At 37.7% G+C, this 20,153-nt stretch overlaps 3 protein-coding genes across 6 annotated transcripts; 1 reads left to right on the forward strand and 2 right to left on the reverse strand.

Moving 5' to 3' along the window:
* Positions 1-1,368: 1,368 nt before the first annotated feature.
* Positions 1,369-4,876, reverse strand: acat2 (acetyl-CoA acetyltransferase 2). The gene is made up of 9 exons (XM_024291297.2): positions 4,828-4,876; positions 3,863-3,997; positions 3,609-3,790; positions 3,424-3,541; positions 3,205-3,348; positions 2,163-2,282; positions 1,938-2,092; positions 1,755-1,865; positions 1,369-1,672 (listed from the first exon to the last, which is right to left on the reverse strand). Exons 1-9 carry the CDS (start codon positions 4,874-4,876, stop codon positions 1,502-1,504), a joined length of 1,185 nt encoding a protein of 394 aa, XP_024147065.1. The 3' UTR covers positions 1,369-1,501.
* A 300-nt stretch (positions 4,877-5,176) lies between these two features.
* Positions 5,177-15,315, reverse strand: LOC112157964 (WT1 associated protein). Of its 4 annotated transcripts, none has more exons than XM_024291091.2 (8): positions 15,259-15,315; positions 11,140-11,177; positions 10,997-11,052; positions 10,862-10,920; positions 10,633-10,760; positions 9,175-9,353; positions 6,390-6,544; positions 5,177-6,316 (listed from the first exon to the last, which is right to left on the reverse strand). In XM_024291091.2, the coding sequence occupies exons 2-8, from the start codon at positions 11,167-11,169 to the stop codon at positions 5,685-5,687; spliced, it is 1,239 nt and encodes a 412-aa protein (XP_024146859.1). In that variant the 5' UTR covers positions 11,170-11,177; positions 15,259-15,315; the 3' UTR covers positions 5,177-5,684. The 4 variants fall into 4 exon arrangements, with proteins under 4 accessions (XP_024146859.1, XP_024146857.1, XP_024146856.1 ...); XM_024291089.2 differs by lacking the exon at positions 15,259-15,315 and adding an exon at positions 11,805-11,901; XM_024291088.2 differs by lacking the exon at positions 15,259-15,315 and adding an exon at positions 11,661-11,897.
* sod2 (superoxide dismutase 2, mitochondrial) lies at positions 12,677-14,311 on the forward strand. Its single transcript, XM_024291095.1, has 5 exons — positions 12,677-12,838; positions 13,128-13,333; positions 13,403-13,519; positions 13,593-13,772; positions 13,845-14,311. Exons 1-5 carry the CDS (start codon positions 12,810-12,812, stop codon positions 13,988-13,990), a joined length of 678 nt encoding a protein of 225 aa, XP_024146863.1. The 5' UTR covers positions 12,677-12,809; the 3' UTR covers positions 13,991-14,311.
* Positions 15,316-20,153: the final 4,838 nt, after the last annotated feature.

Raw genomic sequence — 20,153 nt, forward strand, 5'->3', positions numbered from 1 at the left:
GTTATCTATGAACATACTGGAATGTTGATCAGATACAATAACTAGTGTTTCACATTAAAAAAATATCCATTTTCCCCAAAACTTACTTATAAATGCAGAAAATTATTCTGTTTATGTTGAAGCTACACAAGGCAAACAGCTAATTTAGATTACCTTCAACTATTTATATAAACTATGAGTCAAAGTCAAGGCCCTGGGGCCGGATCTGGCCCTCCAAATTATTTTGATTTATTGTAATAAAAATGATCCGATGTTCTCTAGCGCTTATTTCTAACTTGTATAAATATGTTATTTAAGGTTTAAGTTGATTTACTCTGGAATAAAATTCCTGCCTGTTAATTATTCATAATTATGTTTAAAAATTGCGATTTTTAAAATGCTTGCATTCTGATTCGCTAAGATGTTACCTACAAGTGAGTTTTGGCTAATTTAAGCTTTTTTCATTTTTAAGCTATTTTCAATTTTTGGCTAATATTCACATGCTAGTTCTGGCCAATTTAGGCATTTTAAGCTATTTTGAAGTTTTGCTATTTTTTCAGCTACATGCTAGCTGTTTTAGCTAATTTAGACTTTTTTTCTGTTTTTTAAGCTATTTTGAAGTTTTGCTATTTTTTCAGCTACATGCTAGCTGTTAGCTAATTTAGGAGTTTTTTTCAGGTTCATACTGGCTGTTTCAGCTAATTTGTTTTTTTTTCAGTTTTTAAGCTATATTGAAGTTTAGCTTTTTTTCAGCTACATGCTAGCTGTTTTGGCTAATTTAGGAGCTTTTTAAGTTTAGGCTATTTTGAAATGTTGCTATTTTTCAGCTTCATGCTAGCCGTTTCAGCTAATTGGGAGTTTTTTTAAGCCATTTTGAAGTTTTGGTATTTTTCAGCTACATGCTAGCTGTTTTAGCTAATTTAGGCATTTTTTAAGCTTTTTAGAAGTGTTGCCATTTTCTCGGCTACATTCTAGCTGTTTTGGCTAACTTTTTAAGCTTTTTAGGCTAATATTTCAGTGACAATCAGCTTCAGCGTTATTAGCAATCAACTTCAGAATGTTCAGCTATCAGCACTAGCATCTTCAACGGCCAAATTCAGCTTACAACATACATTCATTATCGCAGGTTATGCTATATATCTAGTTTATAATAATGTTGAAAAGTTACTTTTACAATTTTCTTTTAATTTAGTGTTGTGTTGAATAAATGTTTATCCTGTTCGGTCCATAACCTTAGATGTGTTCTGGATTTTGCCCCCCTGTGCGATTGACTTTGACACCCTGGATATAAAGCTTTTGGTGACCCTAAAACATAAGAAGTTGCTTCCACCGCAAAAACCTGAGGAACTGAACTCACAGTGAGAACGGTAAACTGTAACTGGACACAAATGACAGCACAATACTTCATTATAAGCAGACGTGAATCTTAAACTAATTTTTAACATGGTAGTCAATGTAAACAATAGATTTAAAAAAAATGTGAATTGATTTTTAAGGGGATTAAACGCAACATATCCTCATGTTAAACCCTCTCCACGCACATGGCGATTCCCATCCCCCCTCCGATGCAAAGGGACGCCACTCCCCTCTTTCCTCCAGTCCTCTGGAGTCCGTGCAGCAAGGTCACCAGAACCCTGCAGCCCGACATACCGATGGGATGGCCAAGAGAAATGGCACCACCGCTCACATTGACCTGAGAAATCAAAACACACGATTCTTCCACCTTTCCAAGAATATTACACTTTTCTAGAAACATATGAAGAAAAAAAAGGTACCTTATCTTTATTTAAAGAGAGTTCTTTGACGACAGTGACTGACTGAGCAGCAAATGCTTCATTGATCTCAAATAAATCCACCTGATCCAGCTGCCAAGCGGCTTTCTCAATCTGAGGAGCCAATACATAAACATATGTATTAAAAAAATATATATATATATGTCCCATTTTATCCCTTCTTACCGCCTTCCTGATAGCTGGTATCGGCCCAGTTCCCATTATAGAAGGGTCCAGGCCGGCTTGAGCCCACGATACGATTTTAGCCATGGGTTTTATGCCCCTCCTCGCGGCCTCCGACTGACCCATCAGGACTGTAGCTGCTGCTCCGTCGTTAATTCCTACAAAAACAAAGAAAACATTTAAAAACTACACAGATGAACCACTTTATTCACACAAGTCGCCGTTCACCTGAAGCGTTTCCAGCAGTGACGGTCCCACTGTCCTTGACGAAGCACGGTTTGAGTTTGGACATGCTCTCCATGTTGCTGCCGTGTCGAGGAAACTCGTCCACCTTCACCTCCACTGGACCTGGAGGAGCAGAGGGGCCAAAATCCAGAACACACCTTAGGTCGCGGCCCAGGATGAACATTTATTGAACACTAAAACTAAATTTTAAAACGTTAAAACCATAAGTTTTTAACATATTTATGAAATAAATACATAGCATTATCTGGGATAATGCTAGTGTGAATGCTGTAAGCTGAATTTGGCTGCTGAAGATGATAGTGCTGATAGCTGAAGATGCTGAAATTGATAGCTAAAAACGCTGAAGCTGATATTTGAAATCCCTGAAGCTAATGGGTTAAAATGCTAAAATATTAGCTAAATGCTAAATTAGCCTAAAACAACAACAACAAAAACTTAGGCTAGGCAAAACTGCTATCAAGTAGCTGAAAAAAATAGCTAGACTCCAAGACAGCCTAAAAAACAGAAAAAAAATAGCTAAAACAGCTAGCATGCAGCGAAAGTATTGGCTAAAAAAAGCCTAAATTAGCCATAAAAGCTAGCATGTAGATGAAAAAAAATGCTACTTTAAAAATAGCCTAGAAAACTTTAAAAAAGGTTAAATTAGCCAAAACAGCTAGCATGTAGCTGAAATATTAGCTAAACCCCAAAATAGCCTAAAAAAATTGTCAAATAGTCCAAAAAGTTAGCAGAATACCAATTTTTAAAACTGTAATGTTTTAATATAATTATGAGTAATAAAAAGGTAGAAACATTCCAAAATAAATCAACTTAAACCTTAAATAACTGTCAATATTTGACTCTCCATAAAATATGTTTTGTCAAAATTATACATGTTAGAAATAAGCGCAAGATAACATCGATCCATTAATAACAGTAAAATTAAATGATCTGGAGGGCCGGATCCGGCCCCCGGGCCTCGACTTACAAACGTATTATGTAAACCACTTAAAAGAGTGGAGTGAGGCGTCACTGAGTGACTTACCTTTTCTGGACGGAACCATGATGGGGACGATCTCCTGATCAAAATGTCCCGCTTTCTGCGCTGCCTCTGTTTTGTTCTGAGACTGAACGGCGAAGCGGTCCTGCTCCTCTCGACTGACGCTCCACTGCTTCGCCACATTCTCAGCTGGGAGACAGTTATTAATAATGAACTCTAGCGCACACATCGACCGCCCTGCAGGTCTACTCCATTGATCCAGACCTGTAATGCCCATGTGGTACCCCTGGAAGGCGTCGGTTAGCCCGTCAGCCACCATGGAGTCCTGAAGAGAAACGTCCCCCATCTTCACCCCCGCTCTCATTTGGACTGTATGAGGAACCTGAAATGAAACAGAAAAGATGAGACCTTTCTAATGGTTCCGTCAGCTTGTATTTATTAGTACGTACCCTGCTCATGCTCTCCATGCCCCCTGCAATGACTATCGTGGACTCTCCCGCTTGGATCGATTGAGCTCCCAGACACACAGCTTTCAGCCCAGATCCACACACCATCTGGCAGCTCCACGCTGGGACAACGTATGGGATGCCGGCCTTGACGCTGGCTTGGCGTGCCGGGTTCTGCCCTTGTCCTGAAACCAAAAAGAAGCTTTTAATTTGGAAAATCCCACATTTGGAAAATCTCAGACTTTTATAGTGTTTACCTGCAGTTAGGACTTGACCCAAAACAACCTCAGACACGTCTTCTGGTTTCACTCCAGCTCGCTTGAGAACATCCTTTATGACCTCTGAACACAGGTCACTCGCAGAGAGTGTGGACAGAGCTCCGCTCAGGCATCCTGCATCCAACAAGGACGTTTAGTAAGTCATTATAGTCAACATTAAATCAAAGTTTAGTGAGAAATACAAACCGATGAATAACACTAACCAAATAAAACTAATTTAGTTAAATGCAGGGGTAGTAAAATAAATAATATTTATTTCAGTGTTTTAAATTGCATAAAAAACAAAATGTTCCCTTTTGCTACAGTTTTTTGCTATTAAAATAATGCAATAAATTGTTATTTGTGTGCAAAAATATATACATTATTGAGAATTAATCTATTAAACTTAACTACAAAAACGATCTTTAGAGAATTAATATTTTTAACTTTATTTCCTGTTACTCCTCTGTCCAGGCTGAACTCAAAAATAAATTAAATTAAAAAATAAAATATTATATTAAAAAATAAACTGCATTTACTTTTTTAACTTTCAGTTTAACAAGTTTTAAATAAATAAATCCAATGATAAAAGATTACAGCCCTACGTCAAAGAGTCATACTATGAACAGCCAATCGTAGCAACCTTGTGTTCCGTGGCACTATGACTGCCAGCCAATCAGGAACGAGATAGCACTGTGGACACCAGAGACTAGCCAATCAGAACTCTGCAAATACGCCAGCGTGTTGGACATAACCACCTTCCCATTCAAAAGACACCTTTAACATGACGGAAAATAAAAATATTTTCCCACAGAAAAATAAAAAAACATGAAAACGAACTCGGTTCGAAATGAAAAAAAATATTTAACGCAGTTAGCTTGACGAAACATGCGAAATATGATTCACGAGAAGCTACAGGAAGCAAAATAAAGCCACGTTTAGTGGTGAAATATTAGCTACGTTACCTATCGGAGTACGAGCAGCAGAAACGATAACTACAGGCTCGGCGCTCATGTTTGTTCAGACGGTTGGAGTCGCTTTAGTCTTCTTCAGAAATGTTCCTGTCAGTTCACTTACACACCACTCTCTAGGTACTGAATGATGAACGCTTCAGTGGTATTTATACAAGCCCGCTTCGTATTGAAAACAGCGCCACCCGCTGGCCTGGAGGACCAATAGCATAAATGAACTTATGTAAATAATTGACAAAATTGTTTTTATTCTTCATGGATGCTTAGTCAAACAATGTAAACTTAAATTGATTTTTAATTTACATAATTTGACACTTTAATTTTGACAAATTAAAAATAAATCTTCAAAGTATTAGAAATCTTTATTGTTATTTGGTCAGTACATAAAAGGGTTGAAGTCAGAATATGAATGACACATATGAACTCACATTTTAGCAGTCTACCAAACATAACCTTTTGCCAATTTAAAACAAAAATTGTATTTAAAAAAAAAGAGGCCAACATAAAAATGACTTTGTATTGGTGAAACTATCATTCAAACACCTTTTGTAATGTTTACAACACCAGATGCCAGATTTCCATGAGCTTAACACACAGCATAGATGATGTGCCCAAATAAACACCTTAAGTTTGAAACATAAATCCCACGCAATTCAAATTGAACATTTAGTGTTTGTCATTTCCCTGTTAAGCTACACAACTGTAACAAAAGGCATCAAGATACGCAGTGGGACAAGGGTGAACTGGACAGCAGTGCTGTGTCACATACTATTTAGCTTCTGTCTTGTTTGCAGATTGTATAAAAAATAAAATAAAATTAAAAAAAAAAAGACAGTACTTGCTAAAGTACATTACAAATCGGCACCAGCGTTCGTGTTGCACTCCAGGCCGTTCTGAGTGTTCCTTGACCCTGCAGTCCTAGCGCCTTTGGTCACCAAGGCGGTCTTGTCCTCGTGGGGATCGGTGGTCGAGTCCGTGTCGTTCGAGTGCTGAGTTAATGAAGTCTCGCTGCCTGTTGGAGAGTCCACGCTCTCGTAGCCCGCACTCAAAGGTCCTCCGGCTCTCCTGGAAGCAGTCTGACTGCCGGGGACTTCCTCTGAGTGGTTGGAGAGTTTGGTCTCGGCGTCACCAGGGCTGGACACCATGGGGGACATTGGGAAATCTTCCTCAGTGCTACTGACTTCCCGGTACAAGTTGGGCGGGGTGGTGGTCTCCCTCCTCTGAGATGACTTACCATTGGTCGGGCCATTGGACACCCTCCCGTAGTCTTTGCTTGTGGGCTCAGAGGTAGCACTGGGCTCCTGTGTTACGGACGGCTCGGCGGAGGCAGCGGGTGAAGTCCTGCTGGGCTCCGCTCCGGCCGACGCTCCCTGAGACTGAGACATCAGCTGACGGGATTCTTTCAACTGTTGCTGCAGGACGAGGATGGTGCTCTGCATCCCCTCCACCTCCTCGTCCAGCTGGATGATGAAATCATTCAGCTCTGAAAGCAAGAATAAAGAGGTTTAATCCATGCAGCGATCGTTGGAGTGCGGGAGGCGCTCTCGTCTCCTCACCGTCTTGACTGCTCTTGAGCTCCTCGCTGTACTTCTTCTGCAGGGCCAGCTCGGCCTCCAGCTGGGCGATGCGTCCCTGCGACAGCTGCCGCCCCAGCTCCTGGTTTTCCTGAATCAGCATTCGACATTTGGCCATCAGTTTCTTCCCTGTTTGGCTGTAAGGGAAACAAGTCTCACATCACACAGTGAACCAAGCGGAAAGCAGGCAGAAAGTTGGCAAGGACCTGATCTGGACCAACACTCTCCAGATCTCCAAAGGTTTACCAGGAACATTTCAGTTTCCTGTTCAATACAGACCTTCAATGAACGTTTGTAGGCATTTCAATTCTATCGTTTCTCTACTTCACACATGGAAAATAGCTAATACTAAAAAATAAAGGCATGAAGAAATTAGGATCTGAAATATTTCAGTGAAAGTTGTGAACAAAGCACACAAAAATAAAACCACAAAAACCTTAAGACACAAAATCTCTGTAGGAAACTTGAAATGTTGGTTAAAATGTCATGCAGTCCTATTTTAAATACTTTTTTTGGACAAAAGTTGGAACAGTAAAAACCCTTTGATGTGCTCAAGAAGCCAAAGTGAATCAAAAAATGACATTTTGACCATAAATAAATGTGTTTCATTCCCCTTATATTAATTTTAAGTCACTAATAGAAAGTAATATTAAACTAACATAAGTGTGACAAACAAGTTTTTTCATTTTCACTAAATCTGATTCATTTTTACAAGATACTACTTGTTGAAATGTTGAGTTTTTCAATGTTTGTTAAAAAAAATTCTCATCTCACTCAGTGACAACCATGACTTAAACCAGGGGAGTCAAACTCAATCACACAAAGGGCCAAAATCCAAAACACACGATAGGTCGCAGGCCAAACAGAATAAACCTTGAACACCCTAAAATTACATCTTTAAAACTTTAAATCTGTAACTTCACATAATTATAGATTTATAGCATTACCTGTGATAATGATAGTGTGAATACTGTAAGTTAAGATGCTAGTGCTGATAGCTGAAAATGCTGAAATCGATAGCTAAAAACGTTAAAGCTGATTGCTGAAAACGCTGAAGCTAATAGCTAAAAAACATTGAAGTTGATAGCTGAAATCACTGAAGCTAATTGCTAAAAAAAAAAAGCTGATTCTGATTGCTGAAGATGCTGAAATTGACAGCTAAAAACATTGAAGTTAATAGCTAAAATCACTGCAGCTAATGTTTGAAAATGCTGAAGTGTGTAGCAGAAATCACTGAAGGTAATTGCTGAAAACACTGATTCTGATAGCTCAAGATTCTGAAATTGATAGCTAAACATGCTGAAGCTGAAAGCCAGCTAAAATATTAGTTAAATGCCAAATTAGCCACAAAAAAACTTAGGTTGGTCAAACCAGCTAGCATGTAGCTGAAAAAAATGCGAACCTTGAAACAGTCTTAGAAACTGAAAAAAAGGTTAAAATAACAAAAACAGCTAGCATGTAGCTGAAATATTAGCTAAACTCCACAAACAGCCTAAAAATAATAAAAAAGCTTAAATTAGTCAAACAGCTAGCATGTTGCTGAAAAAAATAGCTAAACTTCAAAATAGCCTAAAAAAGTGTAGTAAATGGCGGAATAGTAAAAAAAAAAAAAAACTACCAGAATGCCAATTTTTAAAACTTTAAAACCGTAACTTTTTAACATAATTATTAATAATAAAAAGAAAGGAATATTATTCCAGAATAAATCAAATTAAACCTCAAATAACTTTCAATATTTTACTCTCCATAAAAATATATTTTGTCAAAATTATACAAGTTAGAAATAAGCACAAGATAACATCCGACCATTAATAACAATAACATAAAATGATCTGGAGGGCCGGATCCGGCCCCCGGGCCTCCACTTTGACACGTGTGACTCAAATGTTTTAGTGCACAAACAAATCAAGTATTTCACCATATAAATGGTTGGTAGAAATCTAGAAAAGTGACTTTTGTTATTAAGCTGTAAAGAAAAATGATTAATTCATTAAAAAACAGTACACAGAATAATAAACACATCCCAGTAAACTCAGGAAAAAACATTTTACAACTCGATTGCTGGACTTAACCGGATACCCGATAGCAGCTAAAACATCCACAACAAAGTAAAGTAAAAGACCGTCGAGCTTCAGGGTTCACACACTGCAGTGAGTGTCTAAGAAAAAACAAGAAAGAGTCAATGAAATAAAAACACATTACAAGGTAAAAACAAAAGTACACTACCGTGTGCCAGCTCGTTGTTCTTCTGAGAATTCCCTCCGCTCAGTCTGACTGTCTTACTTTTTAAATCCTAGAAACTTACTAAAATGTATCTAGATTGTCCAAAAAGTCTTTTAAATTGTTTGTGTGATGCAATCCACAGTTTAAATGTCTTTTTTTTAGTCTTTTAAATGTTCGATTTAGGCTGGGGAGGCTCCCTGCCTGACACGATTCCCCCCTATTTAGTGTGTGAACTGTGTGAGGGGGGGGGGCATGGAGGGCAGTTCCATGTGAGAGACCAGCTCTTCATAGCAGTCCGGACTCCATCGGGCCCTTTGGACGGCGAGGGGGGCGGGGGGAGAGCCGAAACAAGTTTCACCTGACCACTTTTCTCTTTAAATTACGAGTACAAAAGCAGTTTTGTTTGGGAGTGTCTGTACAGCGTTTGCCACCCCCCCACCGTTGCTCCTGCATGCCTGCAGTGACAGTGAGGTTGGGGGAAGTCTTGACTTTTTATTGTTTTTTTCTGTTTTTAGGTGGGGGGAGATATTTTGGTTGTCTTTACCTATCAGGTGTAAATTTCCAGGCACTCAGTTCATTTTGGGCCTGCTCCAGTTTGTCTTTAGTCTGTTCCAGTTCGGCCTTCATTTTGAGGAAAAACAAGTTGATGGCTGGATCCACCATGGACGACCGCAGCTGGGCCGCGCTCGGCTGCTGGACTTGCTTCAGGTACTGGATCTGGGTCTGCAGGGTGGAACAAGCGGGTGTTAGAATCCAGTTTGAATCAGATCCTGAAGCTGCAGTCAGTCTTTTAACACTAAAAATGTAACAAAACTGCTTTCAAATAGACGAAAATCCAGTCTAATCTGGATCTAGACACCATAGCTTTATCTTTTAGATGACTCAAAGTCTGTCCGATCATCTTTGATCCATTTTCAAAGCGTTCCCAGAGCTCTTTTAATCAAGATTATGTCATTTTTACCCAAAGTTTTAAGAAAAATTGTCGTTTTCTTGGACATGTTTTTAACTCAAGTTGTGCAGAGCAACCCCGCCCCCACTTCCTGTCATCCATCTGTCTACACTAGGGGTGTCAAACTCAATCAAACAAAGAGCCAAAATCCAAAACAAACCTTAGGTCGCGGGCCGAACAGAATAAACATTTATTGAACAATCTAAAACTAAAGTTTTAAAACTTTTTAGCATTATCTGGGAAAATACTAGTGTGAATGCTGTAAGCTGAATTTGGCCGCTGAAGATGGTAGTGCTGATAGCTGAAGATGCTGAAATTGATAGCTGAAAATTTTGAAGCTAATAGTTGAAATTTATAGCTCAAAATGCTAAAATTGATAGCTAAAAACGCTAAATCTGAAAGCTAAAAATGCTGAAGTTGATAGCTGAAAATTCTGAAGCTGATAGCTGAAAATTCTGAAGCTGATAGCTGAAGCTTATAGCTCAAAATGCTAAAATTGATTGCTTAAAAATGCTAAATCTGAAAGCTAAAAATACTGAAGTTGATAGCTGAAAATTCTGAAGCTGATAGTGAGCTAAAATATTAGCCTGACTCCAAATTAGCCTAAAAGGCAGTTATGGAGTCAAGCTAATATATCAGCTTTATGCTAGCTATTTTGGCTAATTTAGACATTTATTAAGATCTTTTGAAGATATTTTGGAGTTTAGCTAATATGTCAGCTACATGCTAGCTGTTTGAGCTAACTGAGGCTTTTTACTATTTTTTTAGGCTAATTTCACATTTTACTAATATTTTAGCTGGCTATCAGCTTCAGCGTTTTTAGATATCAATTACAGCATCTTCAGCGGCCATTTTTACACTAGCATTATCCCAGGTAATGCTATATATCTCGTTTTTAGTTAGTTTAAAGCTAATGATGGTTAAAATGTGTTCTTTACATCCAGTTTGCCCATGACCTGATTAGTCGACTTATCTGAAAAAATAATAGTTGACTTTTAAAATAACTGTTTGTGGCAGCACTACTTTTTGTATTTTGAACAAAAAAATACTTACTGTGCACTCCTGCATTTCCTGCTCCTTGGTGGCAAGTCGCATGACCAAGATGTTCTCCCTCCGCGCCGACTCCTGCTGCTGCTGCTTCAGCTTTTCCTCCGACTCCTTCAGGCCCGGGACGTCATTGGCTGAGGTGGGATGATGGAGGGAAGCGCAACAAAATCCCATCAGCCAACACAACACTCGGATGCAACAGATTCCAATTAAATTATTAAATAAGTGAACTTACAACACAGCTCTGCATATTTAGTCTCCAAGACCTGGACGTAAGATTCATGCTGCTTCCACCTGAGGAGACGAGATGCATGTAAACAGCCCAACAGTAAACAAGCTAAAGGAGGTGGCAGGAGTTGTTGTTGTTTACCGTGTACACAGCTCCTCTCTGGTCAAGGTTTTCAAATCAGATTCAGTGAGGCGAACCTGTAAATACAATAAAAGATGCTTAGACATTCATTGAAGCCATTAACAATCACTAAAATAAGTAATAATAATCTAGAATAGACTAACCTTCTTGGGAAGAGGTTCTTCGTTGGTCATTGTGCTCTCTAGGAATGAAAATAAACAGAAAATGTGTTAGCTTGGGCTCGTTTAGTGCGCGCGCGCGCTGTAAAATATACAATTACGTCACATTTGATGACAAATTCGCTAAATTATTATAACAGGGGTTATATACAAACACTAAACGGACGTAGTTATATCTAACGAAACTACAAAAATAAAGTTAACACAGGGTATTTCGTGCCTACTGACTGTTCCTGCACTAGCGGAGGGTATCCATTATAAAGTACTCAAGGTTAACCCTTCGATGCTAATATCATTTAGCATTTCGACACATTCTAGAGCCTCGCGATGCTATCTTCCAGCGCATCTTTTATCTAAGCATCCAGTGTATAATTACTTAGCAATGTTCGGCTTCTTGTTATAACAAAATGGCGGTGAAGGAAATGACTCCCACCCTTGCGCTTCTTTTCCTGAAACTAGCGGGCTCTTAGCTGCAGCAGCGCGGCCTACGCGATCATAACACTCACCGGGCCCGTTTGCTTCAATGTTTCGACAAAACCTTCGAGCTCCGCAGATTCTTAATAATTAGGATTCTTTGAGAAAATACGTTAAGGAGTGGTGGATTAAAAGTCGTGGCCTCGTCTCTGTGTGTTCAGAATCATCTCATTTACCGAGAGAAGAACAGAATGGCTCTGGAGGATGAGGTGCTGCACTGCACTTGAGTTTCTGCGGAGTAATACCAGCAACGCAGAGGAGAGAAAAGGCGCCTCACTACGCGCACATTTTCAGATCCTAACATTCATATTAACCTAAAATGAAGTTGAATCAAACATTTTTCAGATTTTCAAGACGGCGTTTAGTACAATTTCTTCCTTAAAAGTTTTGGTGCTTGCGATTATTAAATTAATCGTTTTTATTTATTTAAAAAAATGATCAAAAACTGCCAACCCAATGTTATGCCCGAATATTGTAATCCCAGGGGGGAGAAATCGAGTTATTTCCTTTCTGGTATGTTTTAGTTTCATATTTCGTCCATCTGATTTGCATTACAATTTCTTAAAAAAATTGAATGCACTTTAGTCTCAAAATTTGCAATCACATCAAATCGCATTTAAATGATATGTAGTGGTTCGTTGTAGTTATAGACGATCTCTAGTGTCCATTTCAATGCAGTGACGCAAAAGACCACGTGTCTCCACAAGTTTCACAGTTTAAAAAATCGTGACCCGTAGTTGTTTTAATTTTTCGCATTTGTAACTTTTGTTTTCATATATTTTCTTTGCTGTAGCTTAATTTAAATGCATCCCGAAGAATAAATATGACGAAAAATTAAAACGGTTTTGATACATGTGCTCCCATGTTACAACAAACCCTCGATAACTACCATAAGATAGGGTGAGGGGAAACGCCAAGACAAAGAAATACATCTTCACACGTAAAATATAGTGTTGGTTGAAACGTAATTGCCATAAAAATAACCCATCTGCTTAAAATTATTTTTTTTAAAATAGCATATATTACCTTCTAAGTTGATATAAGTGCGGGCTAATTCGTAGAACACCCCCATATTCTGATAATGGTACGGTCGACTCCGCTGTCAAGTTGAAATAGCCTATTTCAAGGGCAGTAATTCCGCCTTGTTTTCACTTTTCTCGGCTCTTATCTTTTAAGCAAACATGCTTTGCAGAGTCTGGCAAATGCGCAGGTAATATATGTGCAAATATTTTTTTATTTAAAGCTGAATGAAGAAAATAAAAAGTCTTGTGTCAGCAGCAGGACGGACAACTATGTGGTTTGGGGTGCTAACTGTTAGCTAACTTCAATGCTAATCTGGTTTAGCTAGTTAGTTGTGGCGTACAGCAGAAATAAAGTTAATTCAATGTAAGCGTTTGTTTCATGTACGGAAGCATTTATATTTTATACTTTTAATTTTAAATGTTTGGCATCTTGAGCTAAAATCCTAAGCTAAGCTAATGTTTGTTTATTTTTCTCAGTTGTGCATCAGTTCTTAACCAAGCAGCTTCTTGGAAAGTCGGATCCAGACAGAAACATACACTTCCTGACCTGACCTATGACTATGGCGCCCTGGAGCCCCACATCTGTGCAGAGATAATGCAGCTGCACCACAGCAAACACCATGCAACCTATGTCAACAACCTCAATGTAACAGAGGAGAAGTATCAGGAGGCACTTGCTAAGGGTAAAAACAATCAAATGTCACAAAATATAATCTTTATCCAGCATTGAAGGGAGTTTGTTTGCATTTTAGGAGACGTGACCGCACAGGTAGCTCTTCAGGCGGCTTTGAAGTTCAACGGAGGAGGTCACATTAACCACACCATCTTTTGGACGAACCTTTCTCCTAATGGTGGAGGCGAGCCACAAGGTGAAACCTCTATCTATATTGATCCTTGCTAAGTAAACCAATAATTGAAACTAATACTCGTTTGTAATTGTAGGGGAGCTCATGGAGGCCATCAAACGAGACTTTGGCTCCTTCCAGAAGATGCAGGAGAAGCTCTCCGCTGCCACGGTGGCGGTGCAGGGCTCAGGATGGGGATGGCTAGGTTATGACAAAGAGAGTGGAAGATTACGCGTCGCTGCTTGTGCTAACCAAGACCCTCTGCAGGGAACTACAGGTCAGTTTAAGGTTATATTAAGGAAAAGTTGGGCTCCTCCAGTCACTGATTGTGCTTCTTTTCGTTCTTCAGGTCTCATCCCCCTCCTCGGTATTGACGTTTGGGAGCACGCTTACTATCTTCAGTATAAAAATGTCCGCCCTGACTATGTAAAGGCTATTTGGAATGTCGTTAACTGGGAAAATGTGAGTGACCGTCTTCAGACGGCCAAAAAGTAGAAGCAAATCTCCTACAACTTTAATCAAATAATAATATTCAGATCAATAGAATCACAATAAATGAGTGTTGCTCTGATTGTATTGTTTTTGGAGGATGTACATTGAATAAACTTAAAGTTATATGCAATTTACTTTTTGTAACCAGCTGTCAACTTTTGTCAGAACGCACAAAAAATGGCCGCCTTTAACGTCAAAGGTGGCTTTTGTTTTCGACGATGGAAGAACAAATTCAGAGCTGGATGGTTGTCTGACTTGCATGACACTAAAATCAGATTCCAGTTCATGTTTTTGATGTAATAAATTCAAACATTTCAAATAAAATATTGTTTGAGCCCTCATTCTTTTCTTAGAACATACGATTTCAAAATGTCTTTTAATAGGTTCAAATATTTCTGTAAATAGAATATCAAGTTACATATTTAATTTGACCATTTCGGGGATAAAATATTTCTGGTTATGTTTATTTAAAATCAATAAATTAAAGGCAGAGGTTCCAGGTTTCCTTTAAAAAATGCAATGATCTTTCTAATTAATTTAATATGACAGTAATTGTAAAATCTTAAGTTTTAGAAAATTGAGCCATTGACAAAATAGTTTAACTTTATGAATTCTAAAACAATAGTAAATTAAGTTTTGAACTCTAATCTTTAAACCCCAGAGCGGTTTGAATTATTGCTCCTTTTCTCTAAGATTTTTAAAGCTTGACAGTCCACTAAAAACAAGATTTTTTTATTGTTATTGAAAAATACTTGGGAAACTTCACAATTGCACCAAAAGTCAACAGAGATGTGGAAGAAGGTGTTGTTTTACACCATGGTGCCACAAGAGGGCAGTGTTTTTCAAGATTTGATCTACTTTCTCATGTTTCTTGACATGCACAAACGTATAGCAGAGGTTTGGTCAAACTGTTTAATTTATACTTCAGTGTGATTTCATGTTGAGCAAAAATTAATTAAGATGACATATTTAGTTTAAAACTCACACTCCGTCTGATTTGCTTATTTGAGCTAATAATTTTATAGCTTATTTTCATTTGTAAAGGTTCTTCTGTTTTAGAGTTCTTCTCAATTAGGGAAGATTACTAAGCAGAAGTCTCCAATCATCTTAATAACTTGTCTACATTTAGACTAGTTCTTTGAAAACTCCAAGTGTCCCTGAAAGTATGTATTTCCTCTGAAACTCATAAAAACAGTCACACAGGATGGAGTTTCTTTAGCTTCTGGAAGGAGAGATGGAAAACTCCGAGCAGATGTGTTCATTCTTCAAACCTGTCTTTCCTCAACCCTCCACTTCCAGTATTTGTTAAGCTCCCTTCCAACATGTGCAGACACATTTCACTGGAAACATCCTCTGCTCCTGGTTGGGTGTCCAAAACACAAAAGTGTTAGCGGAGACTCATTCATTTTTGCTTTTTATTCCTTTATAGCACTTGTGTCAAAGTCAAGGCCCAGGGGCCAGATCCGGACCTCCAGATCATTTTATTATTGGCATTTAGATAATATTTTAGCTGGATTTTTATCTTCAGCATTTTCAGTTGCTAGATTAAGTGATTTAAGCTTTCAGCTTCAGCATTTTCAGCTTTCAGCTTAAGCGTTTTTATTTATCAATTCTAGCATCTTCAGCTATCAGCACAAGCATCTTTAGCTATTAGCTTCAGCGTTTTCAGTTATCAGCTTTAGTGTTTTAACTATCAATTTCAGCATCTTCAGCTATCAGCACAAGCGTTTTCAGCTATTAGCTTCAGCATTTTCAGTTATCAGCTTTAGTGTTTTAACTATCAATTTCAGCATCTTCAGCTATCAGCACAAGCATTTTCAGCTATTAGCTTTAGCATTTTTAACTATCAATTTCAGCATCTTCAGCTATCAGCACTAGCATCGTCAGCTATTTGTGTCAGCGTTTTCAGTTATCAGCTTTAGTGTTTTAACTATCAATTTCAGCATCTTCAGCTATCAGCACAAGCATTTTCAACTATTAGCTTCAGCGTTTTCAGTTATCAGCTTTAGTGTTTTAACTATCAATTTCAGCATCTTCAGCTATCAGCACAAGCATTTTCAGCTATTAGCCTGAGCATTTCCAGCTAACAGCTTTAGCATTTTTAACTATCAATTTCAGCATCTTCAGCTGTCCGCACCAGCATCTTCAGCTATTAGCTTCAGCGTTTTCAGCTATCAGCATTAGCATTTTTAACTATCATTTTCAGCATCTTCAGCTTTCAGCACTAGCATCCTTAGCTATTAGCTTCAGCGTTTTCAGTTATTAGCATTAGCATTTTTAACTACCAATTTTAGCATCTTCAGCTATCAGCACTAGCATCTCCAGCTTTTAGCTTCAGCGTTTTCAGCTATCAGCTTTAGCATTTTTAACTATCAATTTAACCATCTTTAGCTATCAGCACTAGCATCTTCAGGTATTAGCTCCAGCATTTTCAGCTGACAGCTTTAGCATTTTTAACTATCAATTTCAGCATCTTCAGCTATCAGCACTAGCATCTTCAGCTATTAGCTTCAATGTTTTCAGCTATCAGCTTTAGTGTTTTAACTATCAATTTCAGCATCTTCAGCTATTAAGTTCAGCGTTTTCAGTTATTAGCTTTAGCATTTTAAACCATCATTTTCGGCATCTTCAGCAATCAATGCTAGCATCCTTAGCTATTAGATTGAGCATTTCCAGCTATCAGCTTTAGCTTTTTTAACTATCAATTTCAGCATCTTCAGCTATCAGCACTAGCATCCTTAGCTATTAGCTTCCGCGTTTTCAGTTATCAGCTTTATCATTTTAAACTATCAATTTCAGCATCTTCAGCTATCAGCACTAGCATCTTTAGCTATTAGCGTTTTCAGCTATCAGCATTAGCATTTTAACTATCAATTTCAGCATCTTCAGCTATCAGCTTTAGTGTTTTAACTATCAATTTCAGCATCTTCAGCTATTAAGTTCAGCGTTTTCAGTTATCAGCTTTAGCATTTTAAACCATCATTTTCGGCATCTTCAGCAATCAATGCTAGCATCCTTAGCTATTATCTTGAGCATTTCCAGCTACCAGCTTTAGCTTTTTTAACTATCAATTTCAGCATCTTCAGCTATCAGCACTAGCATCCTTAGCTATTAGCTTCCGCGTTTTCAGTTATCAGCTTTAGCATTTTAAACTATCAATTTCAGCATCTTCAACTATCAGCACTAGCATCCTTTGCTATTAGCTTGAGCATTTCCAGATATCAGCTTTAGTGTTTTAACTATTAATTTCAGCATCTTCAGCTATCAGCACTAGCATCCTTAGCTATTAGCGTTTTCAGCTATCAGCATTAGGATTTTAACTATCAATTTCAGCATCTTCAGCTATCAGCACTAGCATCTTTAGCCTTTAGCTTCAGCGTTTTCAGCTATCAGCTTTAGTGTTTTTAACAAGTTTGACACCTCGGCTTTATATTGTTAGATCACCACCCATCATAGACGAAACTGCTTGTTCTTTTAAAGGCAATATACATGTGTTTAGGATTTTTTGTAGACCTGTTTTTTAAGTTTGCACCCTCAATTTGTCCCATTCGGAAAAATGAAATGTCGACTTAAGAGGTAAAACTTTCCAGGGTTTCTTATCCTCTGTTCCTGGCGGAGAGGGTAAATTTAGGGCCCCTGTTTGGGCCCGAGCCGAATCTCTGCTCTCCAGCAGGTACCGCATGCCAGGAAGCAGACAGTAGTCCTGAGGCTGCGGCGCTTTGATACCTCAGTCTGTGGGGGATCGATTCTTTACGGCTGCTGAGACGTGAGCACAAGAGCTCTATGAAGTAAAGGTGCGCTGTGTACATTTCCCAATCTGTCCTCTGCAAGCCTCTCCCTGAGAAAGTCTGCTTGAAAGACAAGAGAGGAAAAGACTGCTTTAGCGAGAGGGGTGTAACTGTGCCTGTAAAACGGTTTGCAGTTATGTAACAGCAACTCTTTCCTTCAGTGACTCCAAAGACTCGTGGACATCGTTCAAGTAGCAGAGTGTGATAAATCACTGCAGAACTCGGGTCATTTGGGTTCACGTTGGATTGCTCCAAACCTTAAAAACCAACACTTTTCATTCTGAAGTTGTGAAAAGATGTTGTCACTGCCAATGGCGACCCATAAGCTGAACTTTTATTTATTCAGTCTATGAATGGATCTAAAGCACATGTGTCAAAGTTAAGACCCGAGGGCCTCCAGATCATTTAATTTATTGTTATTAATGGTCCGATGTTATCTAACTTGTTTAGTTTTAACAAAATATATTTTTATGGAGAGTAAAATATTGAAAATTATTTAAGGTTTAAGTTGATTTATTCTGGAATAATATTTCTGCATTTTTGTTATTCATAATTATGTAAAAGTTACAGTTTTAACGTTTTAAAAATTGTCATTCTGATAGCTTTTTGGATTATTTTGGCATTTATTAAGATTTTCTTAGGCTATTTTGGCGTTTAGCTAATATTTTAGCTATATGCTAGCTGTTTTGTTTAATTCAGACTTTTTTTGTTCGTTTTTTATGCTGTTTTTCAGTTAAGCAAATAATTACAGATTAACTGTTTTGGCTAATTTAGTTTTTTTCTTTGTTTTGGGGCTTTTTTGAAGTTAGGCTAATATTTACATGCTAACTTCTTTGGCTCATTTAGGCTTATTTCCTGTTTTTTAGGCTATTTGGAGCTTAGCTAATATTTAAGCTACATGCTAGCTGTTTTGGCTAATATGGGTTTTTTCTTTCTTAGTTTTTTAGGCTTTTTCGCGGTTAAGCTAATATTTCACTTATTTTCCGCTGTTTTGGCTAATTTAGTCTTTTTTTTTACGTTTGTAGTCGGTTTTGGAGTTAGGCTAATATTTACACGCTAGCTTTTCTTTTTTTGCTAATTTAGTCTTTTTCTTTGGTTTCTAGGCTTTTTTGGAGTTAGGCTAATATGTACATGCTTACTGTTTTGGCTCATTTAGGCTGTTTTTTAGGCTATTTGGAGCTTAGCTAATATTTCAGATACATGCTAGCTGTTTTGGCTAATATGGGATTTTTCTTTGCTTTCTGGGCTTTTTTGGAGTTAGGCTAATATTTACATGCTAACTGTTTTGGCTAATTTAGACTTATTTCCCGTTTTTTAGGCTATTTGGAGCTTAGCTAATATTTTAGCTACATGCTAGCTGTTTTCGCTAATATGGGATTTTTCTTTTTAGTTTTTTTAGGCTTTTTTGCAGTTAAGCTAATATTTCACTTATTTTCAGAAGTTTGGGCTAATTTCGTCCTTTTTTAAGTTTGTAGTCGTTTTGGAGTTAGGCTAATATTTACACGCTAGCTTTTTTGGCTAATTTAGTCTTTTTCTTTGTTTTCTGGGATTTTTTGAAGTTATGCTAATATTTGCATGCTAACCGTTTTGGCTAATTTAGACTTTTTTCCAGTTTTTTAGGCTATTTGGAGCTTAGTTAATATTTCAGCTACATGCTAGCTGTTTTGGCTAATATGAGATTTTTCTTTCTTAGTTTTTTTAGGCTTTTTTGTGGTTAAGCTAATATTTCACTTATTTTCAGCTGTTTTGGCTAATTTAGTCTTTTTTTTTTAAGTTTGTAGTCGGTTTTGGAGTTAGGCTAATATTTACATGCTAACTGTTTTGGCTTATTCAGACTTTTTCCAGTTTTTTAGGCTATTTGGGGCTTAGCTAATATTTCAGCTACATGCTAGCTGTTTTGGCTAATATGGGATTTTTCTTTTTAGTTTTTTTTAGGCTTTTTGTGGTTAAGCTAATATTTTTTACTTATTTTCAGCTCTTTTGAATAATTTAGTCTTTTTTTTAAGTTTGTAGTCGGGTTTGGAGTTAGGCTACTATTTACACGCTTGCTTTTTTGGCGTATTTAGGCTTTTTTTTTCATTTTTTCAGGCTTTTTTGAAGTTTAGCTATTAAGCTACATGCTAGGTGTTTTGGGTAACCTATTTTTTGTTGTTGGTGGTTTTTAGGCTAATTTGGCTTTTAGCTAATTATCTATGGTTTTAAAGTTTTAAAATATTAGTTTTTAGTGTGTTCAAAAAAAGTTTATTCTGTTCGACCCATGACCTAAGGTGTGTTTTGGATTTTGGCCCCTTGTGATTGAGTTTGACACTCCCGTTCTAATGAGTTGAAGAATAATCGATCAAAATGTCTTTGCCCAAATCGGCTTCTTCTCTTCCCGT

The sequence above is a fragment of the Oryzias melastigma genome, linkage group LG24 (assembly GCF_002922805.2).
Source record: "Oryzias melastigma strain HK-1 linkage group LG24, ASM292280v2, whole genome shotgun sequence".
Taxonomy (NCBI): Eukaryota; Metazoa; Chordata; class Actinopteri; order Beloniformes; family Adrianichthyidae; genus Oryzias; species Oryzias melastigma.